This window comes from Saimiri boliviensis, chromosome 2 (assembly GCF_048565385.1).
Source record: "Saimiri boliviensis isolate mSaiBol1 chromosome 2, mSaiBol1.pri, whole genome shotgun sequence".
In the NCBI taxonomy this organism is placed as follows: domain Eukaryota; kingdom Metazoa; phylum Chordata; class Mammalia; order Primates; family Cebidae; genus Saimiri; species Saimiri boliviensis.
This window is the reverse complement of record NC_133450.1, coordinates 56,596,590-56,624,129: the sequence shown is the minus strand read 5'-3', so window position 1 is coordinate 56,624,129 and position 27,540 is coordinate 56,596,590. Positions and strand designations below refer to the sequence as shown.

At 39.4% G+C, this 27,540-nt stretch overlaps 1 protein-coding gene and 1 long non-coding RNA gene across 15 annotated transcripts in view; one reads left to right on the top strand and one right to left on the bottom strand.

Moving 5' to 3' along the window:
• The window catches only part of NPAS3 (neuronal PAS domain protein 3), an 856,499-nt gene that overhangs the window by 63,813 nt on the left and 765,146 nt on the right, over positions 1-27,540 (bottom strand). For all 14 annotated transcript variants that reach the window (XM_074393339.1, XM_074393341.1, XM_074393340.1 and 11 more), the window contains one exon: positions 5,594-5,712. In XM_074393339.1, coding sequence (XP_074249440.1) covers positions 5,594-5,712 — 119 coding nt within the window. The remainder of the gene's footprint in view (positions 1-5,593; positions 5,713-27,540) is intronic.
• LOC141583571 (uncharacterized) overlaps positions 1-27,540 on the top strand; it is a 180,540-nt gene that overhangs the window by 82,265 nt on the left and 70,735 nt on the right. Inside the window, exon 2 of the long non-coding RNA XR_012516223.1 lies at positions 16,941-17,007. This is a non-coding gene — a long non-coding RNA (uncharacterized LOC141583571). The remainder of the gene's footprint in view (positions 1-16,940; positions 17,008-27,540) is intronic.

Below are 27,540 nucleotides of genomic sequence, written 5' to 3'. Positions count from 1 at the left end.
CAACTGTGTGCAGCATCCTGTGGTAGATGCTGAGAGAAGAAAACAGGATGAGAAAGTACCCAGTGTCCAATGTTGGGTATTGGAAAGAAGAAGGCATTTTAAATCAGATCTGGATTCTTCTCAGTCTTGCTATTTACCATTTGTCTGATTTTAGATAAGTCAATTTGTACTTTTATGCCTCCATTCTACTTATCTTCAAAATTGAGGAAATAATTACCTGAAAGAATTATTGTGAAGTTTAGATAAAATTATATGAAAGTACATGATAAAATGGAAAAAAGATGCCTAGCTGAGCCTGTGTTATTTCACTTTATCTGTAGGAAAATTCTTTGGTTTAGGTACTATTAATAGCTTCATTTTCCAGGTAAGAAAATGAGGTACAGAGAATGTAAGTAAAATCTCAAAATGCTATTTTAGTACAGAAGAGAAGGGATAATTTTATTTATATGCATTAGGGGAAATGGGCAAATAACTAATATTTGAGTGGGGCCATAATGGTTGAGTCAGAGTTTTCCAGGTGAAAGTGTAGCTGAAAGGCATAGGACTTCACTGTGTATTAACACTGGATAGATAAATGGGAGGGAGAAATGAGGAGGAGGGAGAGGGCTATTATGATACTGATGGAATACGTTCTGGAAAATGCACTAACTTGGTTTCTTAATAAGTACTGAAGATACCATACTATTTTTTTTTTTTTTTTTTTTTTGAGATGGAATATCACTCTATCACCCAGGCTGCAGTGCAGTGGCGCAATCTTGGCTCACTGCAACCTCCGCCTCCTAGATTCAAGCAATTCTTCTGTCCCTCCTCCTGAGTAGCTGGGATTATAGATGCATGCCACCATGCCCGGCTAATTTTTGTATTTTTAGAAGAGACAGGGTTTCAGCATGTTGCCCAGGCTGGTCTTGAACTCCTGACCTCATGATCCACCCACTTCGGCCTCCCAAAGTGCTGGGATTACAGGCATGAGCCACTGCGCTCGGTGATAGATTATTAAATAGGGTTTCGTAACCTGGAATCAATGGATAAACTGATGCAAAATGAATTTACCTTGGGAGAGACGATATAGATTTATAAAATCTTTAAAGGGATCTATGATACCCAAAATAAAACAAATCTGTTAAACTTTTGCGTGTACCTTACTCCACAGAGCATATACAACTATGAAGTTTTAGTAACTAAAGAAATTTCTAATTTAAAAGACACCTATATTTGGGCATAGAGAAGGCAAAATAATTTTCTTTAGATAATTAGCACCCTCATTAATTTTGCTATTTCATTCTAAAAGCTAGGGCATATCAGCCATCTTAATAAACTACTGAACCTCCCAATTATTTTGTCTTTAGAATTCTTTCTATCATAAAGGAGGCTGGGTAGGATTTTAGGAGTCATTTAGTTCAATACTTAGCTACAGGCAAATCCATGCCCAAATCATCCCAGATGGGGGACTATTTTTAAGAATCTTGCGTTTTTGCATCCTTCCTCCCTTAGTGATACGTTTGCACACGTCATAGCAGGAACTCCAGTATTGGAAAATTTCACCACTGTGAAGAGTTTGGAGACACTCTGAGCATTATATAAACATGACAGATTCTGTTTGCCTATGTTTGTCAGTCTAGGCTGTCTCCTGTGCCACTAGAATGGGGACACCATAATGTGTGTGGATAAATACTTTGGAAATGACAGTGGAGCTGGTGGGCATTTAGGAATAGATTAGAAAACTGAAAGTCCCATGCCAAAGGAAACTATCCTCCAAAGACGGGAGCTAAGGAGGCGACCCAATTAGTCTTCCCTTCTCTAATTTCCCTGATTACATGTCTTCTTTTACCCCATGTGCTATACCTAGCAAGTTCCCCCAGACATAGACCTAATCAAGAAGGCAGAATGTATGTGCAATGCAATTTAAATGAGAGCTGTGCTATGCTATGTGACTAACAGTGAGGCCTAAACAACAGGGAAGCCCCTGAGGCACAAAAAGTGGCTGGTCCAGATAACGTGCTGCTGTGGATTTCAGAGCAAATGGGGACAGAAACAATTGAATGTCAGCTCCTATTTGGGAAACTTCATTGGAGAGAGGGCTTTCCTGAGGAATGGGGTGTGGCAAACCATGCAACAAGGCACATTAGCAGATGCAGATTGGTATTTCTTTGGCTAGAATTCTGGCTGATGGGGAATGTGAGTAGGCATGGAGTCCTGGAAAAGAAGCAAGTCTCTGTAACTCCTTGGGGGCGCTGGAATCACCAAGCACTGATACATTAGTGCTGTGGGATACAGTGAGCCACAGAGGGAAGGTCTTAATCAGGAAAGACATTTTTCTTTAAAAAATCTAAGTTAATTACTTTTTCATATGTTGAGGTCAGCCCATGCTGAGCCCTTCTTTGGACTTAATCCTTTAAGCAGTGAAGCAGAGGGGCTAAGGGGACAGCCTCAGAGGAGCCCAACTGCCAGGATTCGATTCTGGTGTTTCAGTGGCTACTTAAGGGCTGTATGAATGTGGGCAAAGTATTTCACCTATGAAGACCTCAGTTTCATCACCAGCAAAATAGGCATAATAATAGAATATAACATTTGGACAATGCCTGGCATAGAAGAAGATTTTAAATAACCCTGTTGTGTGGATTAAATAAGGGTAAAGCATGTGGCACAGTGGCTGCCACACACAGTCCGTGTTCAGTAAGTGGTACTTTTGTTCCTGTGACAACAACATATAATGTGATGGAGAAAGTTAGAAAGGTCCATGTGCCAAGATCACAGGAAAAATGGACAGAAATATAGCGACCTGCACAGAGCAAGACTTGACATCTTGGGATCTTTATGGGAAAAGATGGATACAATGGTAATAAATTAGGGGGAACATTGGGAGTACAGAGAAATTATCATCACTGTTTCTTTTTATTTGTGTTTATTGTGTGGTGGTGGGGTGATTACCAGTTTTATTGGAATGTTTTATAAGCTGCTAGATTTACTTACTGAGAATGAACAGATAAATAGGGATGTTATTCAGCTGTGTCATGCCATGGGCTCTCCTCAGCTCTTTCACTAACTTGCAGACAAGGTTAATTAATGAGGGAAGTTGAGTGCAGATGAGGAGGAGGAGGGGAAGAGCAGGATCTGCCGGGTGATTCATCTTACTGAGGAACAGAGAAGGAATCAACCTTTGTTGGTAGTAGTTCTGGGGGAGGGAGTAGGGCATCGGCTGGAGACTCTCATGGGATCTTGAGAAAGACTTGCTAACAGGGTGTGTCAGGGGATTATGGTCACTTTAACATTCCATGATTTGCTAGGATCTGGAATAGCTCCTTAATCTTTCCCAATCCTGGATGTTCAAGGTTGCACTTTTAAGTATTTTGTTGTTTTTTTTTTTTTTTGAAGGCCCATTCTTACTGCAAGGCATCTTTAATCCTAAGCCCAAATTGCTTCAGAAACATCTTTCTTCCATTTGTTTGCATGACGGTCCCTTCTCATTGACCGCTCACAGGTGGCATCCTACCTCCTCAGGGTGACCTTCTGTAATCTTCCTATTTAAAGTGGCCTCCTGCCCCCATCAGCCACCCCCTCACATTACCTTTCTTTGCTATCTGCAGAGTAGTATAATCAAGTGGTGAAGTGCATGTGGTTTGGAGCTGGACTCCCCAGGTTCAAACCCTGGCTCTGCTCTTTCAATATGTGACATTGAGAATATTAATTAGCTTTCTATCCTTACTTTCTTTGTCTGTAAAATGGAATCAAAAATACTTTAAGAATGCTGTAAGGCAGGCGTCCCCAAACTTTTTACACAGGGGGCCAGTTCACTGTCCCTCAGACCGTTGGAGGGCCGCCACATACTGTGCTCCTCTCACTGACCACCAGTGAAAGAGGTGCCCCTTCCTGAAGTGTGGCGGGGGGGCCGGATAAATGGCCTCAGGGGGCCGCATGCGGCCCGTGGGCCGTAGTTTGGGGACGCCTGCTGTAAGGGCTAACACAGGTGAACTATATCATGCCCAGTATATTGCAGTGTTTGTAAATACTGGCGATTATTATTTTAGCCATCATTATAATCTCTGGTTTGTAGTGTGAAAAAATTAAGAAACATTAAATTATCAAATAATACTGGCTTATACTTAATATTGCTTTTTGAAACTATATCTCACTCCTCTCACCCTTCTTCCCTCCTAGGATGTGCTCCCTCCCAACCAGTAAAAATGAATAAAGGTGAAGAAAGAATGCTGAGAGACAGAAAAGAGTTAGAAAGGAAGCCCCATGGTTCCTAAAATGTGAAATGCAAAGAATGTGTCTTTCTAGCATTAAAATAACAAGAATCTCAACATCTGTGGTCTGCTTACAGAATTCCAAACTTGCTAAGGCTACACAGTCAATGAATGCAGCAAGACAGGGCAAAAGACAATGATCCTAAGTAAGGATAGGGTCTGTTTTCTTTCCCGGGTAAGAAGCCTCCATCGGGTAGAGCTAAAGGGGGTGGAGCCACCCACGTGCCTCTCCCCCGCATTGCACCTGCTAAAGGTTAAGGCTGCTCCACGTGAGCCTTTTAGACTCCAGGACAGCTCAGCTAAAGGTCGTTCTTAGAAAGGCCTGCTTCTCCACTTCTCTTGTTTTTCTGAAGAATTAATATCAAAGAAAGTGCCCGACTCCGACTTTTATACAGCTGCTAGTCTCCGGATGGCTTAGGTAAGGTTTTGAAGGCCTAATAACAATGGCTGTTACCATTCCCAATAACAGGACAGTCACCTTAAAGAACTGAACTATCAGAAGTTCTAAATTCTAAAACTGGGAAAGGTCACAACGCCTGGTCACATTGACGTTGTACACGCCATGTCTGTTTGCCCTCCCACAGATAATCAATATTGTTTGAGATTGGTTAGTGTGTTGTAAAATTGATAAGATTCGGGTTGCCAAAGGCATTTCATGAATTTCATAGGTCTTAATTTATGTTGCTATAGTAACTGAAACATTGGAATTTCCTGAGATGAGAAGGCTTTTATATCTTTAACCTTAAAATGATGATTATGTAGATTTTGACTCCGGATTTGGTCTTTGCTTGTGAGGAACTTATATATGTTGAGTACTCTATGAATGCTAAGGTGTGACTGCATGTTCCACAAATACAGTTTCAAAATTCAGGTTTCCAGTATCTCCCCTGATTTTCTCATCTAGATGTACAAATCTCGGTGGCTAAGATGTTATTAAAGTGGACAGCCTTTCTCTAAAGAGAAAGGGAGAATTTGAAGGGGAAGGCGAGAGAAGTGGAACTCTCCTAATAGTTCTAGAGCACTCATCTTAAGGACTGAGATGAAATTGGCTTACCTTCTCCATTAAAGTGAATTTCCAGCAGGTGCGGAAGCACTTGGCATATTTTTAATCAATGTTTTAAGAAAAGACACTATATTGGGGCTTTTAGCACACCAACAATGTCTGAGGTGAGAAGGAGAGGTGTAAAAAAGCCCCTGCATTGAGACAGGAAGATGACTAGGAATCCTATGGGCTCCTCAAGATCACATGTGTTCATTATATGGACCTAAAGCAGCTGGAAAATTCAATGCAAATTACCTAAAATTGGCCTGAGACAGAAATCTCTCCCCTCCCAGAACCAGCTTACCTTATATCCTGATGATTTGATGTGCACACCTCGTTTGGTCAGAGTAGATTTCATTCGGATGAAAAAGGAACGCTCAAGAGCGTTGTCAGTGGTTAGCAGACTGGGGCTGGTTGACTCCACTGAGGAATACAAAAATACAGACACACATGATTTAGATCTTTACACAGCCCCTCACAGCTACAGCTCAGGTGCAATCCTTGAGTTCACTAAAAATAAATGACTGATGGGTGCTAAGAGCAGTAGTAATCAATTTACCTCATTTAGAAAATGTTTACTTTGCAGAAAATAAAAAAGAAAAATTAATGTATCTAGAGTAACCTCATTCCAGTTTCTAGTAAGAGCTTTTCAGGCCTTTTCACTTCTAGCAGCTGCCTAAGTGGGGTCTAGTCATAAGTAACTGCAGTTCACTTGAGGCTGGGCTGGCGCACGTGGAGAGAACTGGCATGAAAAAGAAGGACCCATAGATTTATGAGGTCAACCAAGGTAGAGGCAGAGATGCTTGTGATAAAGGGTAAGGAAGGCTTGCTCTTTGTTCTCCCTGAGAATCCATTCTTGTGCCATTTGCCTCCTGGGAGTTTGGGAACCACAATCAAGGTTAGAGAGTCATGTCCTGACTGGTGTCCTCACCCCTCTGAGCTGGTGTTCTTTATCACGGGGAGTAAGAAGCATAAATAAGAGATGGAGGGATAAGAATGGGATGTAGACACAGAAACAAAAACTACCCACAACTTTCCATTCCTGTCATTTAACACCAGCTTTCAACCTCACCTCCCCAAACAGGAGAGTCTGGTTTTTCACTTTTGTGCTTCTGATATGAGGAAACAACGGTTTCCTCTCTTACATAACGTGGTCACTCTTTCCTTTTCTGTTTTTAGACTAAGTAGAATGTTTTGACTTAGGAAATTTAAAATGGTAGTTTACAGTCTTGCTGATGTAAAAACACCTTTATGCAAATAGGTCAGAAGGCAATGTAAAAACCTATTTTCCTTAAATGCAAGATGCCAAGGTATTCTATAAATTTTCTTTCTGGCAAAGAAATCAATTTTGGGGTTTTTAAGCCTAATAAATACCCTAATTTATATTCTTTTCAATGCAGTTTTAAAATTTTTCTTATCCAAAATTAAAAAAATAATTGTCCAAGAAACAGGATTTTTGTGAATAGCCTCATGCCAACACTAATTTTCTCTGGGGTAGGGGTAAACAAATATGTGTAATAAAGGGATTTAAGCATTAAGTATATGTAAAAACAGTTATTGAAAATGGAGAAAAACAGGCAAAGCAAGTTTTAAATATTAAGTTATGAAATACATTCCATATATTCCTAAGGATGAGCAATCTCTTTTTCATGTTAAACTTGATGCTCAGGTGAAAGAAGAATGAGAGCAACTCTAATACAGAAACCTTGCTATCTGTGGTCTGGGGTTTTCTTGTATCATTTTTATCTTAACATGACCATATTTTCCTATTTTTATGGCATTTCTATTTTGGGGTGATGGATTCACTGACAACTGTCCCTTTCTTATTTGTCTCTCTTAAGGTTTTCTTCTTTTTTTTTTTTTGTTTTAGAGAGCATGAATCTGATGTCATTTTAAATGTACAGCTTTTTATCACTCGAGGGAAAAGCAGAGCCATGTTATATTTAGTACTTTCATTTCTTCTGATTAAATATGAATTACTATGAAATTTTTCTCATCATCTAACACGCCATAATACGCCAACAGCTTTTTAATACACTATATAAGCACAAACTTCTGCTCTAAGAGTTTAATTTGCCCCTCTAATCCAATCACATCAACCTTATTTCTCTTATCAGAGATTCCCATTTTGAATTAAATGAGCTCATTAGTTTTAATCAAAAGCAGAGAGATCAAAACTTAAACGTAAATGCTTTAGATCAGAACTGTCAGTCAGCCGTGCAGTTCTATTTTACTAAAACACAAGATCAGAGACCCTTAGAACCAATTTTTTCTCGTAAGGGATGCCGAGAGCTTGAAGATGCTATATCCTTTTTTTTTTTTTTTCTTCCCAAGGACAGATTATACATTTAAGGTTAGACTTAATTTATAGCAGTTTTTTCATCCTGGTGGAAATGGAAAAGTATACCAATCTACTGCTGTCCCTTTCACATTTATTGGCACGGGTCCTCAGAGACCTGAACTAACGCGAAGCCATCAGAACCACACTACAAACTCAGCCTTAGAAATTCAGCTCTGTTCAGCAAGATCATGTTGGCAATCGCTGAGAAAAAGTGAAACTTCCCAGAGAAGTGAAATCTGTTTTAGGGCTGGGGTCCTGGACCCCCTGACCCAGTAGGGAAGGAACTACCAAAGTTGGAGAAAGGGTGTGTAATGACGGCATTGTGAGAAATGACTGTTTTTTGTATGGAGGACTGCACAGTAAAACGCTTACAGGGTACATCAGAGATCACAGCATGGGTGAAGACACAAGCTTCACGTGAGCTGTGGAGCTGATCATAGCATTGTGCCCTGAATGAGGCAGGAGTATGGCACTGTACCATGTGTTGCAACACTAACTGCCTAAACATACAGGGGCAACATTAATTACACCCAGGACAACACTGGTGTAAGAGGACTGTTAAGGTCAAGTTTTGCCCCAGTGAAGCTGATATTTAAAATAATAACTAGTCCTCAAGTTTTATTTCAAGAGCATAGGGTATGGGGAGTCCAGGAGAAGGAGACAGGGCAACCCAGGAAGAGCCTGGTTTCTGATGACAGTGTCTGCTGAAATTCCGTATCACTTCCTCCTTCTGAGGACGGGGGCACAAGGAAGGAGCCACGCTTATTGTAACAAACTTAGTCATAGCTCACACAACATGGTCATGCATTCTCAAGGGCTAGCAAATACACTTGAAGGTTCATCCCGGCTGTGACAATGGTGTCTCTCATGTGAAACGACATATTATCGTTATGTGACAGACAAGAGCAACAGCTTTAGAAGAGATGCTTTTGAACGGTCTCACGTAAGAGGCATGATTTTGATCAAGATTCTATTGGGGGAGATCCAAGGCAGCACAGTCTTGGTGGTGTGTGACACCACTGTGGCACGGAAGAGAAAGTGTGTGTGTGTGTGTGTGTGCGCGCGCGCGCGTGCACGTGCATGTGTGTGGAATGAGGTGAAGAGAGGATGGAGTAGTGAGAAAAGTCTCCTTAGGATGAGTGCTCTATAGAGACAGTGGAAACAGTTTATGTCTAAGAAGCATTTTAGAGTGCTTTCTAGACATGAAATGCTTTTCTGTCAACTTTTTGAGGCAGGTCATAATTGTTGCATGCTCTGATAAGAAATCTGGGATTTAGAGAAGTTGAATCAGCTGCCGGAGATGCAGGAAAAACCTACGGGTGAAGCTGGATTAAGTGGTCAAAGCCCACTTGTGCCCAGCTCTGCCCTGTGAATTATAAACTAGGTGCTGGAAAACAAAAATAAGACCTATACAACTAAAAGCTAAATCAAGCAATTTACTCTATTTGACTAAATCTCAAGGTCTGAACTTTTTAATAAACCTAAATTATCTCAGCTCTTGAAATGTCAGTTTTTGCATATTTTGTAAAATTTACAGAAAAATTTACAGCAAAAGTAGTAATAATTTTTATGTTGGCAAATGCCACCATAATGTGAAATTCTATCTGTATTATTCCACATCTGTTCATGATTCCCTAGCTGGTGGTATAGTTGCTGTTCTTGTCGTTATGTAGGGGCAGGCAGTGGTAAGGAAGGCAGAAAGAGGAGGTGTCTAAGAACCATCTAGTTCTCACTGGGCTGAAACCAGGGCCAGGGTTGTTTGGAACACTTTATTCTCTCCAGGATCTCTGTAAGAGTATGACGCCAACGCCTTTAGAGGTGGCCTTTTTCTTCTCTTTGTTTTTTATGAGACAGGGTCTTGCCCTGTCACCCAGGCTGGAGTGCAGCAGCGTGATTATAACTTAACACAGCCTCAAACTCCCGGACTCAGGTGATTCTCCTGCTTCAGCCTCCTGAGTAGCTGGGACCACAGGTGCATGCCACTATACCTGGCTATTTTTTAGTATTTTTTTTGTAGATGGGTTTCACCATGTTGCCCAGGGATTCACCAGCCTTGTCTTCTCTAAGTGCTGAGATTATAGGTAAGAGCCACTGTGGCTGGCCGAGAGGGCCTTTCTTTTTTATACTTCAAATGTTTTCACTGCAATTATAGTGTCAGAATCCTCCAACTGCCACCAAATCCTGATATGTGAGGGAGAAAAAAAAAATTAACGTTTTCAGAAAATGTTACTACTCAAAAGTACGGTATTTTTCCTTTTAAAGGAGAAGTGGAGTTGCCATGGGTTGTTAAGACATGAAGTTAAACATATTCTTTTCCCACATCACTCCCTAAATGAATCTTTTCATTTTTAGGTGTTCTGTGCACACAGGATGAACTAAAGAGCAATTATCCAAGATAACTTTCACAAGGCAAGAGAGATGGTTGGTTCATTTTGCAGTGATCTTGATAAAGCCGAATTGTTCCACTGGCATATGCTGTCAGCCTTGTTAAAAACAGATGCAGTTTAGGACTTTAGAATAACTATGTATCCACTGGGATTTGACAGGTTGTTTTTTCCCTTACAAAATTTTTCTTTATACATGAGAGGACTGCATTTCCTCAGCCACATGGAGTTGGGGATGCTCACATGGCTTGCTTTAGTCAATGAAATGTGAGCAAAAGCCACATGTCACTTTCCGGTGGAATTTTCCGGAGCCAGTCAATGATGTGCCGCTTTCTCTTTTCTTCTGTTGCAGAACCCCTGCCAATCCTTATTGAAATAAATCTTTGCTGTAATTTGGGGATTTTCTTTTTTTAACTGTAGCATAAGTTAGCCCATACTGACTAATACAAATAATAAATCTTTATTATTTATTTTTTATTTGAGTCAGTTATGTTTCCAAGGTCTCCCAGATAGAGACAGAGCAATAATATGACAAATGTTTGTCTGACTCCAGAGGTCATGATGTTGCCAATATACTGTACTTACAGTTATTTATATACTTATTTTATTTCCATTTAATCTCTTTTGGTAAATATTTGAGGGCAACAGGGCTAAGATAAGTCTAACTTTGATGCTGTAGAGCACTTAGCGTGGTTCCTTTTATACATGTATTCAGATATCTACATCTATATATTAATAGAATCTTTATTCTGGGTATATCATTATTATATGTCTCTGTGTGTATGTGTGTGTGTGTGTGTGTGTGTGTATGTATATATATAAACTAATATTCACTAAAGACTGAGTTTAATAAGATCTTCACAACCTAGTTTCTGAAAAGCAGGCCAAGCATGGTAAAAATAAATCTTTCTCATAGAAATTATCCCAGAGGCTTTTATGTTTATCCAGAATGACATCTGTGGTAGTTTCAAACTGCTACAAATCCTTCAAAACTTCTCTTTCTAAAAGGTGGAGTTACTACTTCTCCCCTCAAGTGCGTGTGGGCTAAACTTGGTGACTTGCTTTTAATAAAGAGCATACGGCAGAACTGATGGCGTATGATTAGCACAGCAGCTCCCTCCCTGCTCTCTCAGGTCATTCATGCTCATGGAAATCAGTTGCCATGTTGGGAGGACACTTAGGTAATCAGTACTGTGGAAGGGACAATGTAGAAGGAACTGAGGCTTCCTACTAACAGTCACTTCAGTGATTTTAGAGCTGGATCATCCGGCTTTAGGTGAACCTTCAGATGACTGTGCTCTGGCTGCCATCTCAATTGCAACCTCATGAGAGACCCCGAGCCAGAGCTACACAGATCAGCTGCTCCTAGATTGCTAACCTGAAGAAACTATGCTAGGTATCTTTGCTTTTTTAAAGCTGTCAATATTTGGCAGTAATTTGTTATCCAATAACAGATAACTCATATAACATCATTGTAGAACTTCTTTTTGGAAAAATCATAGCTTTGTTAGAATACATAACGATTACGCTCATCGATAAAACTTATATGATGGTAAGAAGGAATGCATGGCCCAGTGTGTCAATAACTGGTTGAATTTACATGTGTAGGGCAAACCACCTGCAACACTACTTTTTATAAGCAGGCTCTATATTTTCAAAGGTAAATATTCAGTTGATTTTTTTAAATGGGAGATTTGCAAAAAATGTCATCAACAGTGCCATAAATGAGACTATGAGCTACTGAAAGAAAGGAATGATGTCTTATTTTTCTGTTGTATCTTCTTCCTGTTCTTGTCCAGTCTTCCTTGTGCTTAGGATTGTGCTTTACGTAAGTAGGCATTCAGTTACACATGTTGAAATAAAGTGACATTCAGATGCTTTCTTTTAAGAAGAATTCTTCGCTTTATCCTTGTCATTCTCTCACACACCAAACAATATCTTGTCCCAAGAAGGCTTTTTCTCTTGAGGGGAGGGGATCGTTAAGTCCTCTCCCTGTATTCATCTCTAAGGAAGTGTTTTCTGCAAAGTGTTCTTTTGAAGAGTTCTAGGCCAGTGGGTTTGGTAGTTAAAGGGGGGTTGGCCTGATTTCTCTCAGAATTAGAGAATACTTTGTTCTCTGTCTTTTGAGAGTTGGTTTTCATCCCACTGGCCTGTCTTCTACCATGCGCCAGGGCAGTTCTGAAGCGGGTAACCGCTTTTAGTATACTATAGTGTGATCCTTGGTCACCGGTGGCGAGGCAGTGCCTTCCATTTTCTGCAGTCACAAGCTGTACCACCCTTTGCAGGCAATGCAGTGGCAGCCACTACACTCTGGCTCAGCAGTCAGACTCTGTATCAGCTTCCGTGCTTGCTTTGGAGTCCAACAAAAAAGTCTGATATATTTCATCTCCTTAGGGCTGATTCCTGTCCCTACCTGGTTGTGAATCTTCAGCTTTGTTTAGAAACCTGTGAATCATTAACTGAAACTGTAGAGCATAGTTGTGAAAATAATTGTGATTCAATAATGACGTAATAACCCTTCTTAACATTAAAAATGACCCATCTAAAAAAAATGAAAATAATAATCTGTCAACCAACGCCACCTGTCAGCATAAACTCCCCGGCACTATCTGGCCCATCTTGAATGAGAGTCATAATGCATGAGGTTGCCTTTCAGGTTTCTTGCTCCTGGCAGGGGTTACCACTTGGTAAGACTGTCCCCTGAGGGAGAAGAGAGTGTTTGCTGGCTGCCTGCTGCTCTGTAGTTGGTGTCTGGATGATACCACTCTGGGGGAATATATACAGTGTCAGAGTCAAGCTGCTACCAGTGGGTGTTTCTATACACAACTACTAAGCAACAGGAAAATTCAAGGGGGAGAAGCTGAGTATTGTAAAGATTGCCTTTGAGAGTACATGATATCCAATATGACCCATGCTGCAGCAGGCTGTGTACGCCAAAGGATGTGCCACATGCATACTGCAAGTGAATGTTTTAAAGCTTATTGGAAACTCCCTATAAATGTTGCCACTTGAGGGATCTATTCTGGGAGAAAAATATAGCATGTCCTCCCGCAATGCTGCGTGGATTCCATTACCAATGTTGCGTATGGGATCGAGTGTGGCAAAGCTTTTATCACAACTATAAAGTAGTTATGAGCCAATTCTTCATATAAAACATACTCAATAACATTGAGGGCTTTTCCCCCTTTCTGTTTCTTTCTTTTATTTCATTCTTTTTCCTTTCTTTCCCCCTCTTTTTTTTTATGACAAACATCATGTCAGACAAAGGGCATCAGAACTTAGTCTTTGTACTACAATACGAAATAACAATACATAAACACCTTTGTGAAGGCAGCTCGAAACCCCATGTTTTCTATTAAAAAGTCATGTTCAATCTTCACTGTTGATAGAACTGAATAGCTAACACAGAGAACATTGTATATCAGAAAGGTCAATAGTTATTATGAGCTACAAATATATTTTTTTCTACCCTTCAGGCTGTTTAGTGCGTATCACAGCATGAGCAGCTGTCTCCTTTAATGCTTTTAAAATTAGAATCCCAAAGAGGAAGAAAAAATTATGGTTGCAATGATTGCTCTTTGCTTTTGTAAGTTTACTTTAATATACTATTTTATATACATGAATCTTCTGTGCAGCCTATCCATGGGGCAGTAGCTAGTTTCCAGTATTCAGTTGAGCTGCCATGTTTATTTTCTTAACATTCTGGCCAAATCTCCATCTCAGGCCCAGATGTTGCCCACATACTGTATTTTAAAATGGAGTTATATAGAGGAGTCTGGTTACAGAGGCACTTGCAAACACATACACATGTATTCTGCCTTTCCCTTGATTTAAAGCTCTATTACTAACTACAATACCATGTGGTGAGGAACTGCTATGCCGCACAGGGTGAAAAATCAGGCAGCGATTCAAACCATTGATACCTAAGTATCACTCCATGTGCAGGCATGTGGATTGAGAGTATATCTTTTAATAATTTAAAGGTTGATCTTCTGGCTATCTCTGGAATTTCCTGCCCTTACTCAGCACATGACCCTAGAAGACAATATTGTAATTAAACCCATGTGAGCACACATCAACTGTTTTACTATAGCTCACTTTTTCTTTGTTCAGTTATTTTAATTAAATACTTATTGAGTAACTATAGTGTTCTGGGACCATTCATGACAGTGCTAACCTTTTAGGGGAGGAGCAAAAATAAATAAAATAGTTTCAGGAGGTGATTAATGCGAACAGAGAGTAAGAGGCTAGAGAGTGACAGAAGCCACATTTTGGTTGCATAGTCACAAGGGCCTCTCTAACATGGTGGCATCTCAGAGGAAACCAAGTCATGGATATCTGGGTGAAGGAATCACACCCATCTTCGTGTTCATGATTCTTATTGTGAATTTATGGCTCCAGATTGGTAAAAGGCTTTACAGAAAGCTATTATTTCAATAGCTATGCAGTAGTGACTATGAAATTCTAGAAAAGTTACCTTTTGAATTTTTGTTCAAGATTAAAATAAATTATTTGCCTTCAGTACATGACTTGACATACAGGCCACCAAGGAAAGAAAGAATGGGCATGATTGATTGTGCATCCAGTGCTCTCAGATGTACCCACTGGTATTCTCAAGTCTTCAGGAATCTCCAGAAGGGAACAGCTTCATTCAAAAAGTGGGATAAGGATACAGTGAATAAATGATACACTTTGAAGAATTTTTGGGGTGAAAATAGGGACTTGAGTATGTTAACTGATGGAGATGCCAGAGCTTAGAGTTGTCTATATTGGAAATGCTAATTGAAGAATTTAAACCCTAAGAGATGTTGAATCAGTAACAGAGAAAGAGAGGTGAGCCTTTGAAATGGGGGAAATAAAAAAAAAAGGAAGAATAAGAGAAAGTGGGAGGTGGAGGGAGAGAGACAGGAGTGTGATAGAAACAGTTCTAAACAACTTAACTTCAATAAAGTAAATAAATTTCAATAAAGTTGTTTGCTGAGATAAAGGAAGTGGAAGACGGGAGGGGTTCTGAGAGCAAAGAAAGCTATGAAACAGTCTGTGTAGGGAAACCACCTGGGATCGAGAGAAAATAAGCCCTAAGGTTACTTAGTAGCTAGAAGTTCCCTGGCTTAAATTTCTAAGGATGGGAGCCAGGACAATGGGACTAAAAGACAACAGGGTGAGGGATTCTGCAGACCGGGAAAGGAAGGCAGGACAGGGATGTGGTGACGTGAGACAGGGAGGCCAGGAGGGCTTTGTTCAGAGAGTGAATTCTGAGAATATTATTTGCTGCTTTAAAAAAGTTTGTATAAATCCACATGTTCATGGAAAATTTTGAAAACATGAAGTATAAATAAGAAAAATTTTAAAATCCCCATAATGTTATCACCCAGCTATAGCCACCAGTAACCCCAATATGTTTTCTTGCAGTCTTATTTACCATTTATTGATATATTTATTTCAAAATTGGGATAAAACCTGTGTCTGCCTCATCTTTTAATGTTAAAAAGTCATAGCTTACTATGTGATGATAACCATACTTTTATTAGATGCTGTTATGGGAATAAGGGGGTGTTGGGGTTCTAAGGACCTTGGCTAAAAACCAGTTATTTTAAAACAAATTTTTAAAGAACATGACAGTATCTGTATTTGTCCATGTGATTATATCACTTTTAAACACACTATTTTTAGTGGCTATGCAATATTTCATTGCATGGTAATGAATTTCTTTGAAATTGATCTTCTTTCAACTTACTATTTCTTAGGGTGAATTTCTAGAATGAGTATGACTGAGTCCGAGCTTTTAAAAAAGCTCTTAATACACACAGACAAACTGATTTCTAGAAAAGTTGCCCTGTGCCAGTTTGCATGTCTATTAGTAATATTTGATGGTGCTCATATTGATTGCCATCTTAAAAGATTCGTTTTTTTTTTCTTTTTTTTTTAATAGAAAACATTAAATTACCAGAAGATAACAGAGAAAATATTTACCGGCATCTCTGCAATAAGAAATATGTAAAAATATCTCACATGTGGCTGGGTGTGGTGGCTCACGCTTTGGGAGGCCGAGGCGGGTGGATCACAAGGTCAGGTGTTTGAGACCAGCCTGACCAACATGGTGAAACCCCATCTCTACTAAAAATACAAAAATTAGCTGTGCATGGTGGTGCATGCCTGTAGTTCCAGCTGCTCGGGAGGCCGAGGCAGGAGAATTGCTTAAACCCGGGTGGCGGAGGTTGCAGTGAGCCGAGATCAAGATTATGCCATTGCACTGCAGTGACAGAGTGAGACTCCATCTCAAAAAAACAAAAAACAAAAAACAAAAAACTCACATGTGTTTAATATGCATTTTTTGGTGTTTTTTGAGATCAGGGTCTCTGTCACCCAGTCCAGAGTGCAGTGGTGCAGTAACAGCTAGCTGTAGACTCAACCTCCCAGGCTCAGGTGATCCTCTGCTTCAGCCTCCAAAGTAGCTGGGACTACAGGTGTGTGCTACCATGCCTGGCTACTTTCTGTGTTTTTTGAAGAGATGGGGTTTCACCATGTTGTCCAGGCTGCTCTTGAACTCCTAGGCTCAAGCAATCTACCTGCCTTGGTCTCCCAAAGTGCCAGGATTACAGACGTAAGCTGCCCCACTTGCCAATTGGCATTTATTTCTATTGAGGATGGATTATATTTTAATACATATTTATTGGCCAGCTGAGTTTTTTAAATGACTCACATATTTATGTTCTCTATTTTCTAATTGGGTTTTTAGTGTTTTCCTGATGAACTTGAATGAGCTACATATATTGTTAAGGATGTTCACTGACATATTTCTTGCAAATACATCCTATTTTTTGCATTTTACTTTTGTTTATGATTTGCATATATGTTTTAAAATTTTATGTTGAGTATTACATACAACTTTTCCTTTGTAACTTTTGCTCAAATTTTTTAAATAGGTATCTGAGATTTTGAAAATGAAGCATGGTTCAAGTCCAAGGTTTGATCGTGCCACGCGTGCTAAAGGTAAGGTAAAGAATGGATTTTTTTTCTTTAATAAGTTTTTGCAGTCAAGGAACTGTGTGTTGAATGGTTACCCATCATGGAAACTCTCTGACATCCATTTGCCTCCTAGAGCTGAGGGGTACATAGGAAGGCTGCCGAGCATGAGCTGACGCCTTTGAGGAACATCAGGGAGTGATGTGAGTGGCATTAAGAAGAGAGAAAGAATGTGTCTTTTTTTTTTTTTTTTTTTTTTTTTTAAGAGGAAGTATTTAAGCAAGGATCCTAGGGAAATAGTGTGGAAGTGACATCAGGAGCAATGCATGAGGATGACTTGTTTTTCACACAGGGATATTCAGGGACATAGGCCTCTGAACTGGAATGTTGCACTGGAGAGGGTTAGAGAGTAGAGGCTTCAAAGAGAAAAAGGTCTCAATGAGGGTGAAGAGGCAGACGTGAGGCTTGTGGAAAAGTCAGTGGCTAAGGAGAGTTTACTCCTACTTAACCTCGCTGAATAAAATACAGGATATCCCATGACATTTGAATTTCAGGTAAACAAATGATTTTTTAAGTATGATCCAAATATTGCATATCAATTCCAAATTTAATGGGGAATCCTATATTTGGTAAATCTTACAGCCCTTTTCCAGAAGAATACAGATTGAATGTGGCACAGAGGAAGGGTTTTGCATGACTGCAGTCGTAGGCTTAACAAGGATGACAAATGCAGGAGTGGAGAAGCTTGGGCTGAGAGGCACTTCTTTAATGGAGTGAACGCTGAGTGACTGGAGCTTTCTCACTGGAAGGTATTAGAGAACTAAGCAATTGTTGAGAATTCAAGTGAAATCTGGTGTGATGATGTGGCTTTTTCAGATTTGCCATCTGAGGTATAGGGTCTGACACAATGAATGGCCAGTTTTTATTTTCCCGTGTAAGTGTATATGTTCTGGAGATGGAAGGGGTCTCGGATTGGCAGGTCTCCACAAATACCTCCTGAATCAGTATCTTCTGTTAATTAATTAATTTTTTCATACAGGAGGAATTTGGGTAGCTAGGATTTGTTGGTTTTATTGTGGGTCAATTCCAGCACATCTTGAAATGGTTATTTTTCAAATGTTTTTAGTTAGAAGTACCATATTAAATTCATCATCCATAAAGAATAGAGGGTTATTTATTGGAGAATATTCTTAGTAACATTATTTATAATTTGTAATAATTTAGAGAAGCCAGAAATGAGAGATAACCCAATAATTATCTATATCTGTTATTTTGCTAATGAATATCTATTTTTGACGTCTTTAATTAAGCTAATTTTCCTCTCTCTCATGATCCTAACAAGTTTCAATGACCACTGCTCCATCTTAATACCTAAACAAAGTCAGCTAATCTTTTGCAAGAAATACCTCTGCTTTAAAACAGGGCTTCATCATAATAATCTTGGTCAGCTAATATATGTGTAGGCATCATTTCCATATCTGAACTCGGCGTTGGGTCATTTGTATATTTTCTTCAAGGCTATGCATAATCTTCCCAAGTGGAGGGGATAAAAAAGCAGTCATTAAAAAAATCCATTTATATAGCTTGCAGTTATTCTTGCCCTAGAATTACCCCCCCCCCTTTCCTTCAGTTAAAAAAGATAAAGGCTATTGCTGATGGTGATGGGGAAAATGGGGTTGAAGCAGCCTTTTCTTAAACTAGGTGCAAAGCAAATTTGTTGATATTAATTATTGCCCTTTTCCCTGCTTCATGAAACAAAGTGATCTCTTCAAATATAGTTATCTAATGACATACTTGATGTTTTTTACCATCAATGCTTCAGTGTTATGTTAGATGGCTTCTGGGTCTAAATTGTATATTCTATAATGCCAAATAAGTATTTTTAAAACTGGCACGACACATTCCTTGTTGCCTGGGAGCTGAATGCTCCCACTGCATTTGTCATAATTGTTTTGTGGTTAATCCTCTCAACAGCAGGGACTCCAGGTATTTATGGCTGCCCTTGCTCTGGGTCTTCAATTATATGACCTGACGTGAGGATGAATCCATCAGTAACAGTAGGCTGTCCTTTGCCCATTTCTCCATTTTATTATTGAATTTATCCCTAACAAACTCCATTTGCATGTCATTAGTAAAGTTCTCAGTATTTTTCAATAGCTTGAGTAGCTGCATTTTGGAAATGACGTGAAAGTTCAGATCATATACGTGTGCTTATCTTCATGTTTTACTCAAAGCTATGGCCTGCATTCTTTAGTTTCCTTCTCAGTAATTTCAGTTTTAAGTAAAATGAAACAAACCTAAATAAATTCTCTTGAAATAGTCAATGATTTACACATAAAATACTTGAGATAGAGCATACTTTTCTTCCCTTTCAATTATTTTCAATTCATTGTGCAAATAATACACAGGCATTACAATTCCTACTAATGTTAATTGTCTACATGGGAGACAATATTGCTGTTACTCTCTTCTGGTGTGTGTTTCATGTGATTTTTGGGGGTATTAAAATGATGCATGCTAAAAATCACAATTCATATTCTTTAAATTATGAACATCTAATATAATTGACCAACTAGCCCATATCTAAAGCTGAAAGTAAAATATGTAAATCCCACCTCGAAAGGTCTTTATTCTGAAAGTTATGTCTTGCCTTTCAAAGGTTTTTTTCATTGTTGATGCCAACAACCAATATCTACAATCCTTTCTCTAACAGTAGAATGCTTCTCCCCAGCCAGGTAAAATAACAGTGTGTATATAAGTAATTTAAGGGAAGACAGAGGTGGTCTTAAAGGTGAAAGAAGGGAAAAGACAAAATTATCTTTCCACCAAAAGCATTCACTTATTTTAAAAAATAATATTCTCTCCTATATGATTTAAAATCTAACATTTTAGGAGGCACATGTAAGTTCAAAAATATAAAAATAACAATAGAAATTCTTGCTATTTTGACAACTATTTTCCACTTTCTTTTTGGCTTGTTGGGGAAGAAAGAAGGCATTTAGCTACATGCAGAACATGTAATCTCAGGATTTTCCATATTTATATATATTTTTTTTCCTTGCATTGTATTTTCACTACCCAAGAGCCCAGGCTGTTATTTTTTTTTTCCCGGAGTCTGTAGATCACCCCATGGATTAACAAATGATTGAGGATTCTCTCTTAAAAGACTCTTTAAAAAACTGTCAGAATCAGCCTGAGACAAAGATTTATTATGAACTATTTAAAGGGCTTAATATATGTATCCCCAATGAGCCCTTGGAGCAAACTAAAAAGGAAGAGTGGAATTCTCAAAGAATAGGAAAAATTCTCCAATGCCCCACTTTCTTCACACCATGATTACTGTTTACTCAAAGGATAAAATGCCTAACCTGTCACACAAAGTCTTCAGAAGCCAGAGTCCTGCTGATGTACAGTAAAAGCAATACAATGAAGACCGACAGTAATGTGCTTGAGAAAGGCAGCCGTAATTTACTTTCTAACCTGTTCACTAACACACTAATGTGGCTACATCTTGTAGCAGGAGCTGATCCCTGACCCACGTAGCAATCAAACAACTACCCGAGTGTTGGCTGTCACAGAAGCTGGGACCGTCACCTTAATTATACGTTCCTGGATAACAAACCTTCCCTTAATGAGCAACTTTTCTCTTATGTGTGTTCCAACTCACCCCTTCTGTCCTTGAAAAGGCCCATGGCAGATGACTGTACTTGGAATCTGTGAAGCATATTCAAAAGTATTCTTCTTAACAGGTAATAAATACTACCTGAGCAGGCTGTTTGCTTTATGAGAATGCCAAGATATAATTAAAATTATAGCCTTGTACTCCTGAGATGCTCTAGAGAAGAATCACTCAGCACAAAAGAAAAGTTTTTGATGAACTTACAGCTAAGCGTTTTTCTCTTTTGTTAGTAATAATATTATTATTTAATGACTGTCTTCTTTGGGACTCATATCTGGCAATGAGATTTGTTCCTCTTAATGTAATTTCTACCCTAGCTTTTCTTCTTTTTAGACATGAAATCTCTTTATTTTCTTATTATAAAACTCCCTAATTCTGTATTATCTGCTAATGTTGGCCACAACATTTAACACAGGCAACCAAGAGGGTCTTACATGGAGGTTTTACGTATACCTTGAGGAGAAAGAGTGCCTTTCTATGTAAAGAAGACCATTAATATTGAGAACAAAGAGCAAGGCGATCTTTACCGCAAGAGGGTTCACTTCACTAGTAACTAGCTCAGTGTGAGTTTGGGACAAGGCCATCAGACAGGCAAATGGTGCAGACTGGTGACTTGTTGAAGAGAAGGAAAGGACTTGGGACCAGGTTGTTGGTTCAACTTCCATTTTATTTTAATCTCCTTAAGACTCTGCTGCTTTTCTCTTTAAATGTGTGGATATATTTTCTCTGTTAGACAGTTTTGGCACTGTTTGGCACAGTTTGGCACATATAGGATATGTATTTAGAAAATATATGTATTTAGAAAGTTCTAATGTATTTGCTTTGAGTAGCCATTGCAGTGGAATATATGAACTAATCCATGTAAATCACTTAGCTTGGCACTTGATAAACACCTAGTAAATGTTAGCTTTTATGGCTGTAGTTGGTGTTGCTAATATCTCCACAGGCTATTTCTGACATCTGTTTTTAGGCTTACTAGGTGGATCAAGGAACAGGAAAGGATAGTAATGCTCAATGGTCTGCTGGGTCCCAGAGCAGCAAATCCCATCCTGGAGTAACAACAGGGGTACCACTGGGCAGGATGATGACCACAGAAACAGATAGCAGCAGTGTGCATGGGAGTTGGACATACACCATGGAATTAGGAAGTCTGTGTTGTCAGCCAGGCTTAGCAACTGGGGAAAGCTCTACAGTCAGTCACCCAGGTTGTAGTGTGGTGGTGTGAACACAGCTCACTGCAGCCTTGACCTCCTGTGATCAAGCAATCCTCCCAACCTCAGCCTCCCATGTAGCTTGGACTATAGATGTGCACCACCACACCTGGCTACTTTTTTGTAGAGGTGGGGTCTTGCTATATCACTTGGGCTGGTCTTCAACTCCTGGGCTCAAGTGATCCTCCTGCCTTGGCCTCCCAAAATGCCAGCATTACAGGCGTAAGCCACTGCACCTGGCAGCTGCTTTAAAGTCTTATGTCAGTTACGCATCTCTTCAACAACCATTCCTTTTTCCTTATGAAAGGCATAATATGTGAGTTGCCTAAATTTGGGAGGTTGTTGGGACAATCAAATAAATCCACGCAAAGGTAAAGTTTGATAAGTGTAAGTTAAATTTGACCAGCAAACATTTGCTGAGTGCTTTTGAGGTACCTGGGACTATGATACCATATTAAATGTAAATCTGATTAATACTGGAAAAATAATCTACCTATAGACACATTACTACTTTGTTCTCAAAACTGATGTGTGTGCTAATAACTTCCATTTATGCTATCATCAACAAGACTTTGGGTAACAGATTTCTGGGCTGATAAATTTCAGAAATGGATAGGTATCATGAACCTGACTATAAGATGGTAAAATTTTACAGTCACTGGTTTTTACTAGAAAATGGTACAGAATAAATGTGAACATGAGAAAATGCATATGCCAAAAAAAAAAAAGAATTAAGGAATAAAAATGACGAGGAAGAAAGATGTAGCAGTAAGAAAGAAACTGGAAAAGACTGACAAGTTAAAGACAAAGGACTGAGGGGCATGAGAAAAACACATAAAAATTATACAAAATGACAACAAAATACGCAAAACCGGAATTCAGGCACATTAAGGAAATAAGAGGAAAAAGAGGAAGAATGAAAAGAGCCGGAATGCTGCTCTTACAACCACACCATGGCTTTGAAGTTTGCAAGTCAGTAGCTGCTGGTTCCGGGCTGCACGTGCCAAAGACCTGTGCTTTCCCCAGGGCTAGAAAACTGGACAAACGTGAACTAACATATATTTGGGTACTCACTTAAAAAAACAAACAACCAACATTACAAAAGCAGGTATTTCAAAATCTGCAACCATTATAATTTTAAACCTCAAAGCTAGGTGACTGGCTAGATTTTCTCACTAGCCATTGTATTTTGTGTATACCAGCTTTGAGGTAGAGGGGATTAGGATTAATGCCAGGTGATTTACGTACACAGTTAATTTAGTTGTCACAACACTCTTTGAGAAAAGCACCTTTATTTTTACTATTTTAGAGAGGATCTGTTGTCTATGACCACATACTTTCAAACACTCACTATTGCTCATATAGCATGGCCTAAGCCGAATCTAGATTTATTCACTGTAATCAACTTAGAAATCTTTAACTTTCGGTCATCTCTACTGCGACATATTTCACAGTCCTTCCTGGCGCATGCAAAGAAATATGAGAATGCCAGCAAAAGAATGGCAGGAATTTGGGGTGATTTAAATTTTTATTTTCCAGATTTTATAAAATGAATATTTATTATTCTGTAATATCTAGCTCTATATAGGTTTGTGTTTTTAAAAAAGTTGGTGCTTGCATTATCCAAAACTTCCCTGAAATACCACTTTCACCTCACTCTGAACAGTTCAGATTTCAGGGAGAAGTTGTTGTTGAACATCAATAATTAGAGTGTTTAACGTCCCCCTTATCAGAGAGAAGGAATCATTGCTCCTGTGCCACTAAACTCTAGAACTCCTTACCTTTTATCACTGGAGTTTTTCTCTCCTTGTGATTTTTTTTTTCTTTTTGGCCATGATCAGATGGAAAAAGCCCAAGAATGCTTAGGTTATTCAACAAACTTACATAATTCATAAGTTTATATAAATCCTACAGTGGTTTTCAAGCAGGAAAATGTTTCTCCAGCAAACTCCTTCTAACAGCATCGACTCCCGTTCCCTATTCAGTGCCTTCTTTGAGTGCTGTTATTTTAGGAGCTAGCCCTTTACAGAAACCTGCTTTCAAAACATTGTAGAGTCATATTTCTTCCCTTAAACATTTTATAACACATTTAAATGGAACACCACACTTTTTAAAAAGAATGAATTAAAAATCTAAAGATTATATATGGATATAAGAAATAAGAAAATGTAAAGGAAATGAAATGCTACAGGGTTGATGGCAGCTGAGGACGCACAGAAGGATAGAGAAAATGAGCCACTGTCAGGCAGAGGCGGAGGTGGGGGCGGCGCTCAGAAACAACGGCAACAAAAAGGAAGCGCAGAGCAAAGGGAGGGGCAGAACGGCCAAGGAAAACGCTCCAAACACAGTCAAGGAGGAGAAGTCACTCATATGACATATCTAGAACAGGCAAACTCATAAAGGTGGAAAGTAGAATCAAGATTACTAGGGAGTTTGAGAGAGAAAAATGGGAAGTCACTGTTGAACAGGTACAGAGTTTTGCTTTAGGATGATGAAAAAGTTCTAGAGACTGTGGCGGTGGTCACACAACCATGTGCATGTACTTGATGCCACTGAAATGTACGGTCAAAAATGACAAAAGGATGACTTCCTATGTCATATATATTCTACCATAAAAAACGAGACGAGGGCATATACTAATGAAACATGACATGCTAATGAGACAAAAAAAAAAAACAGATGAAAAGAAAATAAATGCAAAAGTAGACACAGAGAAGGAAAAACAAGATAGGGAAGAATCAGGATACAAGGGATGGACAGAATGAAAAGCTATGGCTTCCATCATGGCTAAGAGGAAACAGTAGCTGGAGTACCACATTCCAATTATTAATTATTCATTCAGCAGATATGTATGATTATGTATGAAGCACTTTGTGCTGGGGAGTGGGGAGACAGAAGTGAATTGTATAGATACTGTCTCTAATCTCAAGGAGTGTCTGTGTGATGACAGATTACAAAGGTCAGTGACATAGTGTCTTACCCCCAAGGAGTTCATGGTCAGTGTTTGTGTTAGTCTGTTCTCACACTGCTATAAAGACACACCTAAGACTGGCTAATTTATAAAGAAAAAGAGGTTTAATGGACTCGCAGTTCCACATGGCTGAGGAAGCCTCACAATCATGGTACAAGGCAAAGGAGTAGCAAAGGCACAACTTACATGGCAGAAAGCAAGAGAGCATGCACAGTGGAACTGCTCCTTATAAAACCATCAAATCAGCCGGGCATGGTGGCTCACACCTGTAATCCTAGCACTTTGGGAGGCTGAGGTGGGTGGACCAAGAGGTCCGGAGTTCGAGACCAGCCTGACCAACATGGTGAAACCTTATCTCTACTAAAAATACAAAAGTTAGCTGGGTGTGGTGGCGCAGGCCTGTGAACCCACCTACTCAGGAGGCTGAGGCAGGAGAATTGCCTGAACCTGGGAGGTGGAGGTTGTAGTGAGCCAAGATTGTGCCACTGCACTCCAGCCTGGGCGACAGAGTGAGACTTTGTTTAAAAAAAAAAACAAAACAAACAAAAGAAAACCACACTATCAAATCTTGTAAGACTTACTCACTATCATGAGAAAACAGCATGGGAAAAACCAACCCCATGATTCAGTGACCTCCCACTGGGTCACTCCCACGACACATGGGGATTATAGGAGCTACAATTCAAGATGAGATTTGGGTGGGGACACAGCCAAACCATGTGAGTGTTTATTTAACTTTATTTTGTAGATAAATCAGTGTTTTTAGTGAGGCCCAGACTTGCGATGGAGCCTGAAATCGCAGCCCAAATTAAGCGTACACTGGGACTGGCACCATAAGCCCATTCCAGTGCAGGTGTATAGAGCCTCCTGATACAGAGCAATCTCCCCATGTACAGGCAACAGCAGGAGAGAGTAAGCAACCTGCCCAGGTTTATCCTGTTCCCCAGGAACAGAGTTGGGACTACAACTCTGAAGAGTCTCCTGACTCCTAGCCCGATGCTCATTTAATTAATATAGATTTTACATACTGAAAAACAACCCACCTCAATTAGTAATCAGAACAGTAAAGGTGATTCACGCTATGCTATCAAGTGCCAAGGACTTATTGAAATAAAGAGAATCAGAGACGTTTTACTTTCAAGGGCTCAAGGGTCATTATTTTATAGGACAGCAACAAATCATATAAATATCAGGAGAAAGGCACAATCAGCGCCAGATTACAAACACAAGCCAGAAACTGTTCCAGGATGACTAATGCAATAATATTGAGGAAAGTCACAGGTCCCTATTATAGTCAAAGTCACTTTAACTAATTGGCTCAAGCTATAAAAACATACAATCTGGGTCAAATGACACTGCTGAACAAAGCTTCTCTGCTCAGACATTATCTTAAATCAAAGCTTCCCAATATGAAGGCAAGAGAAAAAGAGAATATCTAGTTTTCCTGGGAATCATGAGAGATGTCAAGACTGGCTTATTTCATAACTGCCAGCTTTACATGTCTACAGACAATGATGGTGATTTTCTTTTTTCTGTAAGCATCACTTCATACATCAGAAGTAAGATTTCATTGAATCTAAGACCCCATCCATCTTAAGATGCCCCATCCTTTTGTGAAGCTTCAGGAAAGAAAATATCACTGCCAGTTATGGGATTATTAGGTGACAGTGACTGTAAGGTGCACTCCAAAGTCAGAGATGTTTAATATGTGAAGAAAATAGAATCAATGGCATAATGTTGTTTTGATGACTCCAGGATAAATTTGATAATTATCTCTCTTGCTTTTAAAAAGGGAAACAAATTAAAGAAAATATAGTTAGTATTGTTGCCTTCTTACCCAAAAAGTCTTCCTTTCTCCTTCATTTTTCTAAAAATTACCCAATTTCTTCCCAGGGATTTATCTCCCCCCAAGTATCCATCTTCCTATGCCCAGCTAGATTCTTCAGGGAAAGCAAGCTCAGCCTCAAGTATGGATAGTGATTGGTGTAAGCCATCGTGGGGTCCAGTTGCCCACAACTGGTGTCAGAATTTATTCAGTTAACAAGCATTTAATGAAGTTCTACTAGAAGTCACTGTTCTACGTTGTTTTTGTTTTATTTTCTTTTTACATGGAATCTCACTCTGTCGTCCAGGCTGGAGTGCAGTGGCGTGATCTCGGCTCACTGCAACCTCCACCTCCCAGGTTCAAGCAATTCTCCTCCCTCAACCTCCCCAGTAGCAGGCATGTGCCACCACGCCTAGCTAATTTTTTGTATTTTTAGTAGAGACGGGGATTTCACCACCTTGATTAGGCTGGTCTCGAACTCCTGACCTTGCGATCCATCCACCTCAGCCTCCCAAAGTACTGGGATTACAGGCATGAGCCACCACGGCCGTCTCTAGGTTTTGAAGTTACAGTAGGAGAGTGAAGCCTGGTGGGAGAAAGAAAAAAATGTCTCCCTCATAGAGCTTACATTCCATTAGAAGACGATTTAGAAGAAAGATATCTAGTGTGCTAGATGGTATGAAATGCTGTGGGGATAAATAAGACGGAGGATTAACATAGGAAATGCAGAGGGGAGAGAGTTGTAATTTTAAATAATGTGTCCGAAAAAGACCTCATTGAAAAGGGGGCATCTGATTACAGGTTGGAAGGAAGGAATGTAGTGACTCTTTTGGATATCCAGTGGGATAGTGTTCCAGGAAGAAGAAACAGCCTG